Source organism: Puma concolor, chromosome C1 (genome assembly GCF_028749965.1).
Source record: "Puma concolor isolate L17-30 chromosome C1, mPumCon1.1.hap2, whole genome shotgun sequence".
In the NCBI taxonomy this organism is placed as follows: Eukaryota; Metazoa; Chordata; class Mammalia; order Carnivora; family Felidae; genus Puma; species Puma concolor.
The window spans coordinates 190,388,905-190,408,081 of NC_141674.1; the positions used below are offsets into that span (position 1 = coordinate 190,388,905).

A 19,177-nucleotide genomic window follows, 5' to 3' on the forward strand; every position below is an offset into this window, starting at 1 on the left:
TGCTTGAACTTCACCAATTGTGAAATTGATGTTTAATTATAATGGAGTTGTCATGACTTCTTCAATTTTCTTAGCATTGACCTGTTTTAAATATTTAGTAATACCAAATCATTGATTTCACAAAGGTCTAGTAATTATAGTAACAATTATAGGAATAAGAGCTACAGTTTATTGAGAGCTTGCTACTTTTCTGGCACTGTATTAAGTACTTTAAATCTTAATCTTTTTTGATGACAAATATTGTCAGCCTCATCTTAGAGATGAAGATACTGAACCTCAGAGAATTAAGTACCTAAGATTTGTACCAGGCCTAACTCTAAACTCTTAACTGCACTGTGCTGTATTGCCTCTCTGAAAGATGTCTTTTAAACCCACATCTAAATCCATGTCTTTAACTGTTCTTTTTAACCTAATTCAGTATTGATTTTGTGAAACAAATACTGTTATTTTAGTTCCTGATAGGTGAATATCTGTTTGAGTCAATCTTACTACTTTTCTTTTTGAAAACTATAAAACTTAATTTCAGGACTGAGTTATATCTTGATAGAGCCTATTATCAGAGTGAATTTTATCCTGAAAACTGGAATAAGTTTGTGAATTCATTTGCTGACTAGGATATTATTCAGAGAGCAGCAATTCAAATGATGAAGTTTTTCATTGTGAGAGATTTTCCCCTATGGATTTCTTTTGTCTTTGACCTTGCCTTTTAGATCCCCAGTAGTAGCTGTGGATGTGGTTACTCTTCCTTCTACTTTATTTAAGAATGAGTTTCATTCCAGTGCCTTAAAAACCAAAAGACTCCAAAGGAAGATCATTTTACTTGACAGTATAAGGTTAATAAATCTGAGTTTTAAAATTCTGTATTGAGGTACATCATTTTTGAAGCTCTTCACATGTTTATTGTTGTTTAGATTTTTAAAGTTTTACAAAATACAGATTATAGAGTAGTATGCTTCATGAAAGAAAATTATCCTAATGAAGTAAGAAAATACTGTTGGTTGTCAGCTTCTTTCTTTTCCATGATTGTATTGGAATAAATTTTTTAAATTATGGCATTAAAATTTAAATATACCTGTAAATACAAGATTCAAGGCTATTATTTATTGCTATCTCAGGAGTTTTTTGTGGAGCCATTTAATCGAAAAGCACGCCAAGAGAACTTGAGGTATAATAATATGCTTAAACAACTTAGCAGTCAACAGTTAGTCACTCTGAGACGCTGGAAGGCAATACAGCTCTATCTTACATCTGAAAGGGGACCTTGGGCTGAAAGGTAGGAGGATATCATTTATTAAATATTCTTTCTTCATTATAACTTCTGTCTAGAACTTTTTGAGCCAGTGACCTCTGCAATTCAATTTTTAAAACATTCAACTTACAAAAAATTGCTTTTAATTAATTTGGTTGTCTTTTTGTGAATTACAGGTCTGGGATGTTCAGAGCTTCATATATGTGTTTTCACCATGGAGTTATTTCCCTTCTTTTTACACTGTGATATAGAGTTTAAGTCTTGAATCAGTTTATTTCTTTCTTCTTGATACTGCCTCTTTGAGCTGGAGTTAGTGATGTTATATGTTTGAATATTTTACAGTTTATTTACTTGATCCTAAGTCATACTTTGCTGAATCAGCAAAATAGAAGTGACTTAGGATCAAGTAAATAAACTGTTAAAATATTGTTGGCTGTCAGCTTCTTTCTTTTCCTACATGATTGTATTGGAACAAATTTTTTAAATTATGGCATTAAAATTTAAATATACCTGTAATATAATATACTATAAATTTAAATATTAAAATTTAAATATATATATATATATATACACACATGTATATATACACACACACACACACACACACCCCTTTCTTATTGTGGCAAAATACACATAAACTTTACCATCTTAACCATTTAAAAATACACAATTTAGTGACATTAAGTACATTCATAATGTGCAATCATTACCACTGTCCGGCTTCAGAACATTTTCATTACTGCTAAAAGAAACCTGGGACCCATTAAGCAGTCACTCTCTATTGTTCCTTTACCCAGTCCCTGGCAACCACCAGACTGTATTCTGTCTCTATGGATTTACCTATTCTTGATATTTTATATAGATAGAATCTTACAAATGTGGCCTTTTGTGTCCAACTTATTTCACTTGCGTAATATTTTCATTATATTGTATCATGTATCAGCACTTCTTCAATAGCCAAACCACATTTTGTCTATTCATTCATCAGATGGTAGACATTGAGATGTTTTCTTGTGGCTTTTGTAAACAGTACTGCTTTGAACATTTGTGAACACTTTTTCCAAACATCTGTTTTCAATTCTTTTAAGTGTATACCTATAAGCAAAATTACTAGGTCATGTGATAATCCAATGTCTTACTTACTAATTGCCAAACTGTTTTCCACAGCAACTGCATCATATAACATACCCATCAGCAATGTTTGCGGGTTCTAGTTTCTCCACAACCTTACCAGTATTTCTAAAATTTTTCAATTTTTTTATTATGTGATGTGAAGGGCAAATGGATGTGAAGGGCTATGTTATGGTTTTGATTTGTATTTCTTTTTTTTTATATAAAAAAAAAGTTTTAATGTTTATTTTTGAGAGAGAGAGAGAGAGAGAGAGACAGAGACAGAGCATGACTGGGAGAGGGACAGAAAGAGAGGAAGACACAGAATCCGAAGCAGGCTCCAGGCTCTGAGCTGTCAGCCCAGAGCACAACGCTGGCTTGAGCTCACAAACCGTGAGATCATGACCTTAGTAAGTCAAAGTCGGACACTTAACCAACTAAGCCACCCAGGCACCGCATTGATATGTGCTTCTTAATGACCAGTGACATTGAGTATCTTTTCATTTGTTGGCTATTTGTATATCTTTTTTGGAGAAATGTCTAAGTTCTTTGCCCATTTTTAAATTGGATTGTTTGATGTTTTTTGGTTGAGTTGTAAGAGTTCTTTTTCTCAGCAATAGATCCTTATCAGATCTATGATTTGTAAATATGTAGATTGTCTTTTTCACTTTCTTGGTACTAGCATTTGGTACACAAAAAGTTTTTAATTTCAAAGTCCAGTTTGTCTTTTTTCTTTTGTTGATTGTGTTTTTGATATAATATCTAAGAAACCATACCCAAGTCCAAGGTCATGAAAATTTACTCCTATCTTTTTTTGTTTGTTTGTTTTAATTTTTAATGTTTATTTATTTTTGAAAGACAGACAGACAGAGTACAAGCCAGGGAGGGGCAGAGAGAGAGGGAGACACAGAATCCAAAGCAAGCTCCAGGCTTTGAGCTGTCAGCACAGAGCCTGATGCGGAACTCGAACCCACAAACTGTGAGATCATGACCTGAGCTGAAGTCAGATGCTTAACCGACTGAGCCACCCAGGCACCCCTACTCCTATCTTTTCTTCAAAGAGTTTTAGCTCTTACATTTAGATTTGATCTATTTGCAATTATACTCTCTTTATTTGTACTAAAATTATTTTATTTTGAACAGTGCGTTTGGAATAAACTCATTGTATACCTAGTTAAGAACTATCGTTGAACAGTTAAAAAGTAAAATCTATCAAGCTGTAAGGTGAAGATTTATGTTCAGTTCTTATTTCTGCTACCTGTAAACAACATAGCATTTCAGGCAAATAATTTAGCCTGTCTTAGGTTCTTCATGTATAAACTGAAACTGTGCATATTCTCATTAGTTTTCTTTCAGGGTTGTTTGGGTCAGATGAGATAATGAATATGAATGTTTTTAATATGAATACTTTCTTACTTTGTTTCAATCAATCAATCTTTGTAACTTTCTTACTTTCTTACTTTGTTTCAATCAGTCAATCTTTGTAGCTTCAAACTAAGTAATTTTACTTGTTTACTTATGAATATTCATAGGAAACAAAATCCAGTTCACTGGAAACTAGCTAATGTAGAAAATTATTCCCGCATGAGACTTAAATTGGTGCCAAATTATAACTTCAAAACTCATGAAGACGCTAGTGCTTTGAGAGATAATCTAGGTGAGTTCCAATGGCTGTTTAATTATTTCTTGAAGATAATGAGGGTATTGGTGGGTTGTTTGTTGTTTTTATTGTTTCAGAATTGCTTACTCATGAAGGAAGGGGGACATTTTGTAATTATTTCTTTTTCAGAATGTTAAAGTTTTATATACAAAGCTTTGTTGTACACAATATAGTTGATTTTTAAATGGTTGTGTATGTTAAATGCTGTTCTTTGGCCTAAATCTAAGATGATTCCTATTTTAATTAATTGTAATTTTTCAAAGAAAAGCATAATTTGCAATCATAAAATTATACTGTAGTTTATGTGCAGTGCATTGTCTCTTGTATCCATTATGGTACATTGAAACAGTACCTTAGTCTTTTGCTTTAGTTCTTTTCCCTTAGTCTTTTGCTTACCAAGACTAGGGCTAATATTAGATATATTTAGAATTCTTAGCAACCGTTTAAGTTTTTGTTTTATAACCTATTCTTCTTGGACCCTTAGGATCTTAGGCCAGTATCTTTTTCTAGAAAAAAACCCTTCCTTTCTGGCCACCTTTCTGACCCTACCTTTCTGACTTGGTATCTCCTTTTTTGAAGACAGGTCTGTGAAGTACCCAATATAGTTGATTGTTGAGTCATTGGCAATCATGTGTATACTAAATTGTGATTGTTTTATCGTAGCCACCTGTTTTTAGTGGCTAAGTTTTAGATGGAATTCAAGTACCAGTTTTTAAATCTTTTTAAAGCTGCCTTAATATATTGGCCAATACATTTGATGCCATAAATTAATCAAGAGTGCTATCTATGATACCTACCATTTATGGTCTTATATTCTAAAATAAATCAGACACAGTAACCGATTTTCCTTAAGGCAAAATAATGGTCCTACCCCCGAAAGAAACTCTGACTTTAAGAATATCTTTTATAGGAATAGTCACTTACATATAGCTTATCCTCCCTGTACATATCTTGAGACCTATTATACTTTCTCTACTCATTGAAATTCGACTGTGCTTATTACTCAGCAAATATCTATTGGTGAATGACTTGAATCTAGTAATACTTAAAGAATGGTGTCCCCTGTTTTTTCTTTGTTTTTGCCAAGAAATCCCACTTCAGGAAATTCCCTGTTCCTCTTCCTTTCCTCACCCATTTATACTTGTACATAGGTAGAGTTTTATGTCCCTTCTCCTTGGTTTTAGTTAAGTATAGGAAAACTAGTGCTCTTTCTTTTTTTCTTTTTCTTTTTTTAAATTATTTAGTTAAGTAATCTCTACACCCCATGTGGGGCTCAAAACTCACAACCCTGAAATCAAGAGTCACACGCTTTCCACGGGCACCTGGGTGGCTCAGTCAGTTGGGCATCCGACTTCAGCTCGGGTCATGATCTCACAGTTTGTGGGTTCGAGCCCCGTGTCGGGCTCTGTGCTGACAGCTCAGAGCCTGGAGCCTGCCTCAGATTCTGTCTCCCTCTCTCTCTGCTCTTCTCCCAGTCATGCTGTCTCTCTCACTCTCTCAAAAATAAAATAAAACATTAAAAAAAAAAAAAAAAGTCACACGCTTTCTGGACTGAAGCCAGTCAGGTGCCCCTTCTTTCTTTTTTTCATCTCTCAGTTTTTCTCCTTACCCAATGTTCAAAAATACCCCCAAGTATAATAGTGATAGTGAGATAGTACAGAAGAAAAAAAATTTCATACATTTCAAAGTGAAACTGGAAATAGTATAAAACCAGTGGCATCAATCTCTAAAGCTCTTTAAAGTTCCCTGAAGTATCCTTCAGAATTAATTGTAAAATGTTCTACCTACTCCTTTTTATGTCTGTAAGTATTTTCATTAGCTGCCAGAAATCATGGTATTCTAAAAAATATTTTGTTTTGTTTCATTTACCCCAGTTCTGCTTTGTAACATCGCACTACAAATTTACAGGATAGTTTTGACACTGTGGGCTAACCTAGAAACTTATCCATTATCTGTAACATTTTTTTGATGGAAAATTATTTGTGAATTCCAAACAAGTGATTTGTGAAGTATCTTTTGGAACACAACCACTTGTAAATTGTGGAATTTAAACAGTCAGAAATAAAGTGTATTCTTAAATATATTATTAAAAATACTTGGTTTTAGAGTTTTGTTATGTCTGCTTTTATTTTTTTTATTTGGTTTTATAAAAAAATTTTGTCCATACTTTTTCATTAACAATACTCTTTTCTTGGGGCACCTGGGTGGCTCAGTTGGTTGAGTGTCCGACTTCAGCTCAGGTCATGATCTTGTGGTTCATGAGTTTGAGCCCCACACCGGGCTCTGGGCTGACAGCTCAGAGCCTGAGCCTGCTTTGGATTCTATGTCTCCCACTCTCTCTGCTCCTCCCCAGCTCATATTCTGTCTTTGTCTAAAAATAAACAAACATAAAAAAATTTTATGTAAAAAAAGAAGTGGAACGTGCAATTCTATTTTTTTTTTTAATTTACATCCAAGTTAGTATATGGTGCAACAATGATTTCAGAAGTAGATTTGAACATGGAATTCTTGATCTTGGGGTTGTAGTATCGAGCCCCACATTGGGTGTAGAGATTGCTTAAAATCTTTTTTTAAAAAAGTACTCTTTTCTGAGTATTTGCAACAACTTGTTTTTATTTCTTACAGTTTCTCTTGTGTCTGAACCATTTGGTAGTTATCCTCCTCTATAACTATATTTTTCTAGCAATGCTGCTTAACCTCCTAGTTCTCTTACTAATATTTAGTCTTGTTCACCTTTTGAATGATTATATTCCCAGATCCATGCCTAGCCATCTTGCCTTTTGCCTATTCTCTCTATGAAGTGGTGATCTCATGACTTCACCACTGTTTGTATATGAAATGATGCTTTCCCACTTGTGTTTCTATTCTAACCTGCCTTTTGAAGATTTCCAGCTGCCTGTCTTGTCTATTGGATACCTCCTCCACAGGGGGGCTTCCATGTAAAATTTCTGAAACTGAATTCATTATGTTTTCTCATTCATCTACTCCTCGCCCTAGACTCTGCTTCTCTCACATTTTGTGTTGTAGTTTCATTTTCTTCATTTATTAGTTACTCAGATTAAAATAATATTAGCCATGAATCTGTCCTCATCCCTCTTAATCCCCTACATAATAATAGCTCTTTAGGTACAGTGTCCTCTTAATTCTCCCTTACATAGCTTTTGAATGGTTTTCCTTATTTTCATTCCCTTTCCTGTTGTCATAACTTATGGTGTGCTATCTTTTCCCAAAGTTACAGTAGTTTCCCAGCTGGCCTCTTTCTTTGCCTGAAGTTTTTCCCATCGTCAGTTTATTCTCCAGTCTTTCATCACATTTTGAACTTACACTCTTTTTTTTTTAATGTTTATTTTATTTCTGAGACAGAGAGACAGAGCATGAGTGGGGGAGGGGCAGAGAAAGAGGGAGACATGGAATCAGAAGCACGCTCCAGGCTCTGAGTTGTCAGCACAGAGCCCAACGTGGGGCTCGAACTCACAAACCGTGAGATCATGACCTGAGCCAAAGTCTGTCACCCAACTGACTGAACCACCCAGGCACCCCTGAACTTACACTCTTAATGGAATAGTGTCATCCAGCTACATAAAGTCTGTTTTCTCTTTGTATCACATTACATAGATTCCTGATTTTCAGTTTCATTGCATTCTCATGTGCTTTACTTAGATGCTGAACAATAAATACTGCCACCTGCAATAAATTAGAACATATGAAGAAACATATTCAGTAACTAGGAAAAGTGTGAGCCATTACTTCCTATCTATAGACAAAGGTGTGATCAAAGCAGATTTACACAGAAAAATGCAGCTGTACATTAGGTTGATTCATTTTCTATGTCTGAGCAATGATACCATCTGAAAAATTAAGGGAGGATTTGTCATCTTTATAATGTTTTGTTAGTTGGTATGAATTATTTTTGTTTCCCACGACTGAAATGTCTTTATTCATAGTTACATACATAACTTTTTCCCAGTCCTACCTATAAATTATGCAGTTATTTTTATTACTACTCTTATACCACTCAGATAATTGAGAAGTAAATGTACAATTATAATAGCTGCCATTTATTTTATACTTAATGTAATGTGATGTATCTCCATTACACAGTTAAAAAAACAAAGATTCAGAGGAGTCGTCTATTTAATAAATGGCAGAACCGGATTTGAATTTAAGTTCACCACCTTACAGCCTTTGTTCTTCCCATTATATTAGCCCTGTCTTCTTACAAAGTGTATATTTTATAAAATCCATTCATTTATTGCGTATATATGTATCTAGAATTACTTTTTAAATTCCATGTGCTCCAGAAAAGAACACTTCAGCTTTTGTATTATGTATTCTCTTCCAATTAAAGATAATTTGTCACATTCTTACTTAATATTTCTTTAGTACAAATACACACTAAAAATAGTTTTATTAATACAGTGAGAATAATTCTTTCTTTGACTTACTGGCATATGTTAGAATTAAATGAATTAAAGAGATGAGTTGACCCATTTTGAAACATAAATAGTACCATCATTAAAAATAAAGGACAGAGGCACCTGGGTGGCTGGCTCAGTTGGTTGGGCGTCCACCTTCACCTCAGATCATGATGTCACGGTCCATGAGTTCGAGCCCCTCATGGGCGCTGTGCTGACAGCTCAGAGCCTAGAGCCTGCTTCAGATTCTGTGTCTTCCTCTGTCTCTGCCCCTTTCCCTCTTACACCCTGTCTGTCTCACCCTCAAAAATAAACAAACATAAATAATAAAAAAATTATAGACATATTTTAAAAATATTTATTCTTTTTTTTACATGTAGTAGTTTTTAAAAATCACAAACAACCCAGATTACTCTAAATCATGTATTAAAAACTTTTCTGTAGTAAATATCTTTTCTATCTTAGAAAACTTTACCTCCCAAGGTTTTTTTCCAGTTTTATAAATATAATTAACATACAATACTATGTAAGATCTAGAACATAATGACTTGAGATATGTGCATATTGCAAAATAATTACCGTAATGTTTAGTTAACACCTATCGTGTAGTTAACAAAAATTTTCCTTATGATGAGAACTTTTAGGATCTGCTCTTGTAGCAAGTATACCATATAGCATTGTTGACTATAGTCATCATTGCACATTATGTCCCCAATACTTATTTATAATTGGAAGTTTAGACCTTTTGAGTACCTTCACCCAATTCCCTTACTCTCTTCCTTTACTTAATATATATATATATGTATATATATATATATAATCATGTAATTAATAGCCAGAAGTTACAGGACTATAATAGGATTATTTTTTACTTTGTGTTTAATAGATATTTTGTATTTATTTTCGACAGGTATCCAACACTCACAGCCTTCTAGTGATTCATTGCTTTTGGAAGTAGTGAAACAAGTAAAAGTTAGCAATATGGAAGAGGATAAATTAGACCTTCCTGAAGAAGACATAACAGCCAGAGTAAATATGTATGTATAAGTATTTGAAAGGAGTAAACATTTTGTTCTGGGGGAGCGTGGGTGGCTCAGTCAGTTGAGCATCTGGCTCTTGATTTTGGTTCAGGTCATGATCTCAAGGTTCGTGGGATTGAGCCCTGCACAGGGCTGTGCGCTGACAGTGTGGAGCCTGCTTAGGATTCTGTGTGTGTGTGTGTGTGTGTGTGTGTGTGTGTGTGTGTGTGTGTCTCAATATAAACATTATATTGTTGTATTTTAATAAACATTAAAAAATTTTGTTCTGAAAAACGGGATTATAAAATCATGGAAGGTATTTGCTTAAAATACTAAGTACAGTGACCCTTGAACAATAAAGGTTTAAACTGCATGGATCCACTTATATATGATTTTTGTCAATAAAAACAATATAGTACTGTAAATGTATTATATCTTCCTAATGATTTTCTTAAAACCTTTTTCTTTTTTCTAGCTTACTTTATTGTAAGAATACAGTATATAAGATATACAAAAGATTTATTCATCAACTGTGTATATTATTGGTTGGTAACAGTTACTGGTCAACAGTAGGCTGTTAGTTAAATTTTTAGGGAGTCAGTTTTATTTGTAGATTTTTACACCAGCTTCAGTGCCGCTATCCCCTATATTGTTTAAGAGTCAACTGTATTTGCAGGATCCATCAGTTACTGCTATATCAGTTGTGAGTAGTCTATCAGTATTAACTGACATTATTGAGGCTTGCTTTTTAGAACTGAGATAACTTTGAGCTGGACCTTGAAATTAGAAAATATTTTTAGCTGAATGATAATGAAAACATAACCTATCAAATTTGTGGGATACAGTTAAAGCTTAGATAGAATGTTTAGATAAAGTTTAGATACAAAGTACAGAATAAAATATAAACTCTTAAGCAGAAGGAAGAAATTATAAAGATGAAAGCAGAAGTCATGAAAAGAAAATTGGAAAAGGAAAAAGACCAAAGAAAACAAAAGCTAGTTATTAAAAAAATAAAAAAAGAGCTAACAAAACATAAACTCCTTGCCAGACTGGTCAGGAAAGAAAGAAAGGCCACATAAATTATCAATATTGGGAATTAAAAAGGAGAGAACACTAAAAATATTAAAATGATTAAAAAGAAATACTAAATACAACTTTACCAATAAATTTTGACAACTTAAATGGACAAATTCCTTGAAAGATACAAATTAGCAAACCTCCCTCAAGAAGAAAATTTAAAATGAATAGCCTTAGATACATTTAAAAATTTTGAATTTGTAGTAGAAAATTTTCCCAAACATAAAAGATATTGGTTTCCTTATCTCTCCTTTGTATTAATTATCATAAATACAGACTTTCATGTGTTTTAAGGCCAACAATACAATTTTGTAGTTACTATTGTATGCACTTGTCTAAATCAGTCAAGGGAAGAATAGAGAAAACTATATAACTGTACTTTTTATTTGCCTGCATAATTACCATACTTATATACTTTGTTTATTTGTGCACATTCAAATTTCCATCTGGTGTCTTCATCTTCTAGCCTGAAGGACTTCTTTTATTTTCATGTGAGGAATGTCTGACCACAGATTCTCTCAGGCTTTGTTATCTGTGGTAGTCTTTATTTTTGCCTTCATTTTTGGCTACTCTTTAACAAAATTTTAGTTATATATCTTTTGAAAATTGAGATTCATATAATATAAAATTTACTCTTTTAAAGTGTAACATTCCATAGGTTTTAGTATGTTCACAAGTCTAATTACAGAACAATTTCATCACTCTGAAAGGAAATCTTGCACTTTTTTAGTAGACACTCCCAATTTTCCCCTTCCTACATCCCCTGGAAATCACTCATCTGCTTTCTGTCTCTATTGGCTTTGTCTGTTTTTGACATTTCATTTATCTCTTACAATATGTGGCCTTTTATGTCTAGCTTATTTCATTCAGTATAATGTGTCCAAGGTTCATTCATGGAGTAGCATGTAACTTGACTTCATTCCATTTTATGGTTGAATAATATTCCATCATATGGATATACCACCTTTGTTTATCCATTCATCAGTTGATGAACAGACAGTTTTTTCTACTTTTTGGTTTTTGTAATTTATACTTCCATGAATATTCATGTACAGAATGACATATGTTGTGTCGACATATGTTTTTAATTATATTGGGTATATACCTAGTAATGGATTTGTTAGTTATATGGTAAATCTATGTACAACCTTTTGAGGAATTGTAAAATTGTTTTCATACTGACTACACCATTTAACATTCCCCTAAGTGACATATAGGGGTTCAGATTTCTCCACATCTACCCCAATTTTTGACATTTTGTGTGTTGATTTATTATACTATTCTATAAGATTTGGAATGATACTTTGTGATTTTAATTTGCATTTTCCTAATGACTAATGAAGCTGAGCATCTTTTCATGGATTTGTTTACTATTTATATATCTTTTTTGGAGAAATATTTATGTAAATCCTTTGCTCATTTTTTTTAATTGGGTTGTCTTTTAGTTATTAAGTTATAGTCGTTCTTTATTCTAGATACAAAAGCCTTAACAGACACATGATTTGCAAAAATGTTCTCCCATTGAATGTGTTTTCCTTCATTTTGTTGGACAAAAATTTAAAATTTTGAGGTCCCATTTATCTTTTTTTCCCCTAAGAGTTTTATATTTTATCTCCTACATTTAGGTCTTTGATCCATTTTCAGTTAATTTTTGTATGTGGTATGATGTAGGAGTCCATATTCATTCTTCTGCATGTGATTATCCATTGCCTGAGGACCATTGCTTTCTTTTTTAAAGGATGATTTTGTTGGATATACAGTTCTTAGTGGACAGGTTGTTTTTTCTTTTCTTTTTTCTCTCTTTTCTTTTGTTTTGTTTTGTTTTCTTTTCAGCATTTTGAATATGTCATCCCACTACATTTTAGCATCCTGTATTGTGGTGGTTTTTCTACTTGGCTTTCAGTACCTTGGCTTTATGTCCATGTGTGGATATCTTTGGATATTCATAGAATCTTCCTGGATGTGTGAATTATTATTTTTTTTTTATTTGGGAAGTTCTCAGGCATTATTTCTTCAAATATGTATGTTTGGCTCTTTTTCTCTGTCCTCTCTGGGAGTCCTTTTACACATCTGTTGTTTCCCATGATGGGAACCCTCTGAGGTTTTTTCATCCTGCTTCTTTTTTCCTTTGTGTTCTTCAGGTTGGACAGTTTCTTTTGAACTGTCTTCAAGAGTCCTGCTTCTTTCCTATGCAAGTTCAAATATGCTATTGAGAGGCAAGTTCAAATATGCTATTGAGGGGTGCCTGGCCTGCGTGGCTCAGTCAGTTAAGCATCCGACTTCAGCTCAGGTCATGATCTCCCAGTTCGTGGGTTCGAGCCTCGCTTCGGGCTCTGTGCTAACAGTTCAGAGCCTGGAGCCTGCTTTGGATTCTGTGTCTCCCTCTCTCTCCGCCTACTCCCCTGCTTGTGCTCTGTCTCCCTCTGTCTCTCAAAAACAAATAAACACTAAAAAAAATTTTTTAAATGCTATTGAGTCCTGGTAAATTTTTCATTTAGTTATTATGCTTTTGATTCCACAGTTTTCCATGTGGTTCCCTTTTTAAAGATTATGTAATTTCTGTCTCTTAATTGACAGTCTCTATTTGACTAGGCTTTGTTGCCATAATGAATGCACTTTAGTTATTTAAACATAGTTTCCTGTAGTTCTTTTAATGTATTTACCATAGCTACTTTGATGTTTTTGTCTGCTAATGTGAACATCTGAAGTTCCCCAAAGACAGTTTCTTTTTACTGTGTTTTTCTTTATGGCTCATAATTTACTTTTTCTTTGCATTTTAGATAATAAATTGTAACCACTCTGGTTTCTGATCCCCTTCTTTGATGATGGTTATTATGGTGGTATTTTTGCTTAGTGACTTCCCTGGATTAATTTTGTGGTGTATGTCTTACCTGCTCTGTGTTGCCAGTGATGTCTGTACTCACTGGGTTTTTGTTTTACTCGTTTTGTTTTTTTTTTATTTATTTTTATTTTTTTAAGTTTATTTATGTTGACAGAGAGAGAGCACAAGCAGGGGAGGGGCAGAGAGAGAATCCCAAGCAGGCTCCACGCCATCAGTGCAGAGCCTGACATGGGCTCAATCCCAGAAACTGTGAGATCATGACCTGAGCTGAAATCAGGAGTTGGATGCTTAACTGACTGAACCATTCAGGTGCCCTTACTTTGTTTTGTTTTTAAACAAAAAGCCTGTTTTTAAAAAAAGTCTGGCCCTTTATAAAAAGTATAGGTTAGTGGTCAGGCAATAATTAGTATTTAAACCCCTTGTTCCAGAAGACTGCCATTCTTTGCCAGTAGATCTGTGTGTGTGCCTTAGGGAACGTGTTCAAATTTCATGATTTACACATCTGCCCTCACTTTTACTTTCTATGTTTGTAAAGCCTCAGCCAAAAATGAGAACTCAAGACCCAAATACATAATTTATTCTGGACATCACTTTTTTTTTAGATTATAAACTACACATGGCAAGCATTTCTTTGGAACTTACTTTAATGTTACAAATTGACCTGGTTCAGGGGCGCCTGGGTGGCGCAGTCGGTTAAGCGTCCGACTTCAGCCAGGTCACGATCTCGCGGTCCGTGAGTTCGAGCCCCGCGTCAGGCTCTGGGCTGATGGCTCAGAGCCTGGAGCCTGCTTCCGATTCTGTGACTCCCTCTCTCTCTGCCCCTCCCCCCTTCATGCTCTGTCTCTCTCTGTCCCAAAAATAAATAAACGTTGGAAAAAAAAAAAATTAAAAAAAAAAACAAATTGACCTGGTTCAGTAGTAATCTTCATTGGCATAAATAAGATTTTTGTTAATATAATTTTAATAATTTCTGAAGATTTATAATTTATAAATTATAGTTTATGTTAATTATAATTCTATTTAATTATAAATTATATAATTATGTTGTAATTACTGTTATAACTTATTTTTATTGGAGAAGATAACAGTCCTCTTAATACAAGATGACTTTAAGTAAGGTATTGCTATAGTAGCCCTTTGTATTATCTCCAGTTCCATTGTAGAGACATTATGATGATGATGTTGCTCTAGATTTAGTTGCTCTTGAAAAGTCTCATTTTACAGTTTAAGAATCAGTCATAATTAGTGCTTCTGATAATTATTCATAAAACATCACTAATGATGCATTCCTTTATTCACAGATTCATATATTCCCTAGGTCAACTCATCTCTCGCAAATATAACTAAAATGACATGACTAGTATTGCTGTATGTTCGAACTGTCCTCTGCCAGTAGTCTTAAAGATTCACTATATTTTGTTTTAATGGGCCACATACAATTAAAATATAAAACTTTGGTTTTTTTTTAACTGAGTTATTGGGAAATAACATTTTGGACAGTATTTAATTAGTTTAATATTTAGTGGAATATTTTTATAGGTAATTCAAATACTCTTTCTTGATATTCTTTTCCATTTACACAGAATACGTTGGATGGTTTTTGTTTGGTTGATTTTTGTTTTTACAGTGATGAAAAAGAAGAACAGGATCAAAAAGAAAAATTGGTGTTGTCAGAAGACTGTGAGCTCATTACAATAATTGACGTAATTCCTGGCAGATTAGAAATTACTACTCAACACATTTACTTCTATGATTGCAGCATTGAAAAAGAAGATGGTGAGGAGTTCTGGGGGAATAATTTCTGTTGTTCAATAGTTAAGTATCCAGCTTATTAATCATTAATGAGAAGAAAACAGTGACATAGGATTGTGGGATTGTGGTCTATTATGTAAGAGGAGAAATGGAAAGTCAATATGGAATTAAATTTCAACAATGTATTGGAGAGAATGCTTTTTTTGTTAATGTTTTTTAAAGATTTGGTGAGAGGGATTGCTGTAAACTTGTGTTATAAAATGCAGTCTTAATTTTATTTGCACATTTATTTCTATCAGCTTTTCACATAATTCATTATCTGAAAATTAAACGATATTTAAATCTAAAATGCCAGCATAAAGAGAAAAGGAAAAATGTTTTTGAGATGTAATGATCAGGATTATTCTGTTTTCATGAGAAGAAAATAGAATAGCTATAGAATTTAAAAATACTTTTAAAAGAAACCATCTAAACGTCCACTAAATTTATCAAATGGTTTTTATGAAATAAATGTAATTCCTTTTCCCTAAGTGCTACTTTTGTTAGGAGCTAGGAGATATCTTCTGCATAATACAAGTAACTTCATATGGTACTCTGGTCACAAGATTTCTTCTGTTTTCAGGAGTAGGCTTTGATTTCAAGTGGCCTCATTCTCAGATTCGAGAGATTCACCTGCGGCGTTACAATTTAAGGAGGTCCGCCCTTGAGATTTTTCATGTTGACCAATCCAACTACTTTCTCAATTTCAAAAAGGAGGTATGTAAGATGCTGCCTTTCTGGAAGCCTCCAAGTATTAGCTTGAAATAATTTTCCACCTAGTGAGCTGTGTAAAACTTTGGACTCATTTGTAAAGTCAAAATATTAGAGGAAAAAAATCTCTGCCTTAGAGGCTAAGTAGTATATGAATTTTTGTTGGGATTTATGTTTGAGTATTTTTAGGTTGCTTGTTTTCAGTGTTTATTTATGAGTAGATAAATCAGTAGAATATTGAGTGTCAGCCAATAAGTGCCTCACAGTATCCAGTTGTGAAATAATATGCAATATATACTATTTGACAAATTTATGAAATTGGGTTGGGTTCAGTTAAATAATAATGGGGCAGGTATTTTTTCCAGGAGTAGAGTATATTCTTTTTTTTCCCCCAAAAGTTAATTTATTTATTTTTGAGAGAGAATACAAGCTGGGGAGGGACAGAGAAAGAGAGACACAGAATCCAAAGCAGACACCAGGCTCTGAGCTGTCAGCATAGAACCCAGTATGGGGCTCAAACCCATGAACTGCAAGATCACGACCTAAGCTGAAGTCAGATGCTTATGGACTCAGCCACCCAGGCGCCCCAGGAGTGGAGTATATTCTTGAATAGTGTAAGTGGTTAAGTGATTACCACTGAAGCCAGATTATCTAGGTCCAGGTACTAGCTCTGCCAATAGCTGTGTGTCTTCAGCATATTACTTAGGATTCTTACTCCCAACCTTCCTTCCCTCTTTTTTTCACAGTGATGGAGTCACACTTCTATCACTGTCTAACAACTCTTGATCTTGCCTAGCTTTCTTTCCATTTTCTCTCACAGGCATCTTTCCTGATAAATTCCTTGAATGTTCAATTCAGTTTTGCTGTAGTCAGTAACTAAGTTTCTGTTCATTTGTGGGATCCAGGTTTACTTGTAGATGATTTTATTCAGATGTTTAAAGGCATTTTGTATTTTTATAAAATAATACTTTTTTACTATTAAAAATAAATTTTCTCCATAGGAATATACAAAGCTTGTTTTTAGGAAGGTGTGTCAAACCAAGCATGTTCTTGTTGAATACTGTGCATTTGTATAACTTTAGAGGTTTTACTATTTTTTTGGTTTTTTTTTTAATGTTTATTTATTTTGAGAGACCAAGAGCACGAGTATGAGCTGGGGAGGGTCAGAGAGAGAGGAGAGAGAGAATTGCCAATCAGGCTCCACAGTCAGTGTGTGGAGCCTGATGTTGGGCTCAAACTCACAGACCATGAGATCATGACCTGAGCTGAAGTCTGATGCTTAACCGACTGAGCCACCCAGGCACTTTTAGAGGTTTTTTATTTTTTTAAGTTTATTTATTTACTTTGAGAGAAAGAGAGAGAATGGGGAAGGGACAGAGAGAGGAAGGGGAGAGTGTGCAGGGGAGGGGCAGAGAGACAAGGAAAGAGAGAATCCCAAGCAGGCACTATACTGTCAGCACAGAGCCTGACATGGGGCTCCAATCCCACAAACCTGTGAGATCATGACCTGAGCCAAGATCAAGAATCGGACGCTCAACCAACCAAGCCACCCAGGTGCTTCTAACTTTAGAGTTTTTAAAGCACATTTATATGCAGTATCTAATCTTCATAACAACCTTCAGATTAGATATGGCAAATTCCATTATTCCTTTTTTTTTTTATAGATGAGGAAACTGAAGTTCAAAGATGAATTTTATTACTTTACATTTGGGTAGCCCTGAAAAATTCAGAAAACTGTAAGGATAGAGACAAATGAGACTCAGTAAATTAATGATTTTCCAGTATGATAAGTAAATGACAAAACTAAATTTGAACTGGACTTGAGCTAGTTTTATGATTTAGTGTCTGGTGATCCTTCCAGTATACACTGTAACCTTTTCAAAATTTATATGGCCTGACTTCACCAAACCTAGTATAGTAGAGAAGTTAAAACCATAATCCTCTATTTATGAGAACTGTCCAGAATAGGCAAATCTGTAGAGGCAGAAGGTAGGTTAGCAATTGTTGGGGGATGAGAGGGAGTGGGAACTGGGTGGGGGGGTGATGGCTAGTGAGTGTGGAGTTTCTTTTGAGGATGATAAAAATGTTCCAGAGTTAGATCATGTTTGTGGTTGCACAGCTCTGTGAATATACAAAAAGACCCATTGAATTACATACTTCAAAGGGTAGATTTTGTGACATGTGAATTGTATCTCAGTAAAGCAATTACAAAAACCATAATTGCAGTTTGTTTTGATCAATTTTTATACTATAAAATGCTGTTTGTTTGTGTTTTTTAGGTTAGAAACAAAGTATATAGCAGACTATTGTCACTTCATTCTCCAAATAGTTACGGAACCAGATCACCACAGGAATTGTTCAAAGCATCAGGATTGACACAGGTAGGAAATTTTAACTTTTTTTTTTATGTTTATTTTATTTATTTTGAGAGAGAGAGAGAGAGAATGCACATTAGCAGGGGAGGCGCAGAGAGAGGGAGAGAGAGAATCTCAAGCAGGCTCTACACTGTCAGCCCTGAGTCCGATGTGGGGCTTGATTTCATGGTTCAGGAGTCTCCTGACCCACTTAACTGGACTGAGCCACCCAGGCGCCCCTAACAGTCACTATTTTTATGTTCATTTTATATCTCAGGCTTTTGCTTAAACGTAAAACTTTCTCTTCTGATTATTTTATTTTGATTATTATAACCATTCTTCCATTCAAATTGATGTTTTGAATTATCTTTGAATCTTCCTGTTTCACTAATGCATAGTACCCTGTCCTCCAGCTCCCATATCATTTGGTTCCCAGGCATATCTTATGAATTCTTCTAATAATTTTATCTTTTAAAAATATAGCAGGTGAATTTGCTGGGTTTTTTTCCTAATAATAAAAGTTATCCATACATGAAGTAAATAAAAAGTGGGAAAATAGAAAAGACACTATGGCAAAAAAAGGCAAAAAATGACCAATTCTTCTATCTGCCAAAGCTAATTAATGCTGTTTTTTATCCCCACCTATATTCCAACATCTCTCTTATATTTCTGCTACCAAAAACCAAGGAAAGGCCATTGTTTTTTGCTCTCCAGGACTATCAGTAGTCTCCTAACTCAGGTCTCTGCCTCCTGGCTCTTTCTTTTCTCTTACATATGCATTAGTCTTAATCTTAAATGTGGCTCTTGTTCAAAAGCTATCATCAATCCCTTCTTGCTGCTTATGGAATAAGCTTTATTTAGTGGAGTACATTTCCTGTTTTTTTGGAATAAACTTTATTCATTATAGTATTTCTCAGGTTAGCACTCAAGAATAATTATAATTGGGCTT

General features: G+C 34.1%; 1 protein-coding gene across 12 annotated transcripts in view; it reads left to right on the forward strand.

Annotated features, from left to right (window-relative positions):
* Nucleotides 1–19,177, forward strand: part of NBEAL1 (neurobeachin like 1) — a 172,410-nt gene that overhangs the window by 101,625 nt on the left and 51,608 nt on the right. For all 12 annotated transcript variants that reach the window (XM_086719313.1, XM_086719315.1, XM_086719312.1 and 9 more), the window contains 6 exons: nt 1,116–1,273; nt 3,892–4,016; nt 9,345–9,471; nt 15,000–15,148; nt 15,747–15,880; nt 18,154–18,255. In XM_086719313.1, the coding sequence (XP_086575439.1) occupies nt 1,116–1,273; nt 3,892–4,016; nt 9,345–9,471; nt 15,000–15,148; nt 15,747–15,880; nt 18,154–18,255 (795 nt within the window). The remainder of the gene's footprint in view (nt 1–1,115; nt 1,274–3,891; nt 4,017–9,344; nt 9,472–14,999; nt 15,149–15,746; nt 15,881–18,153; nt 18,256–19,177) is intronic.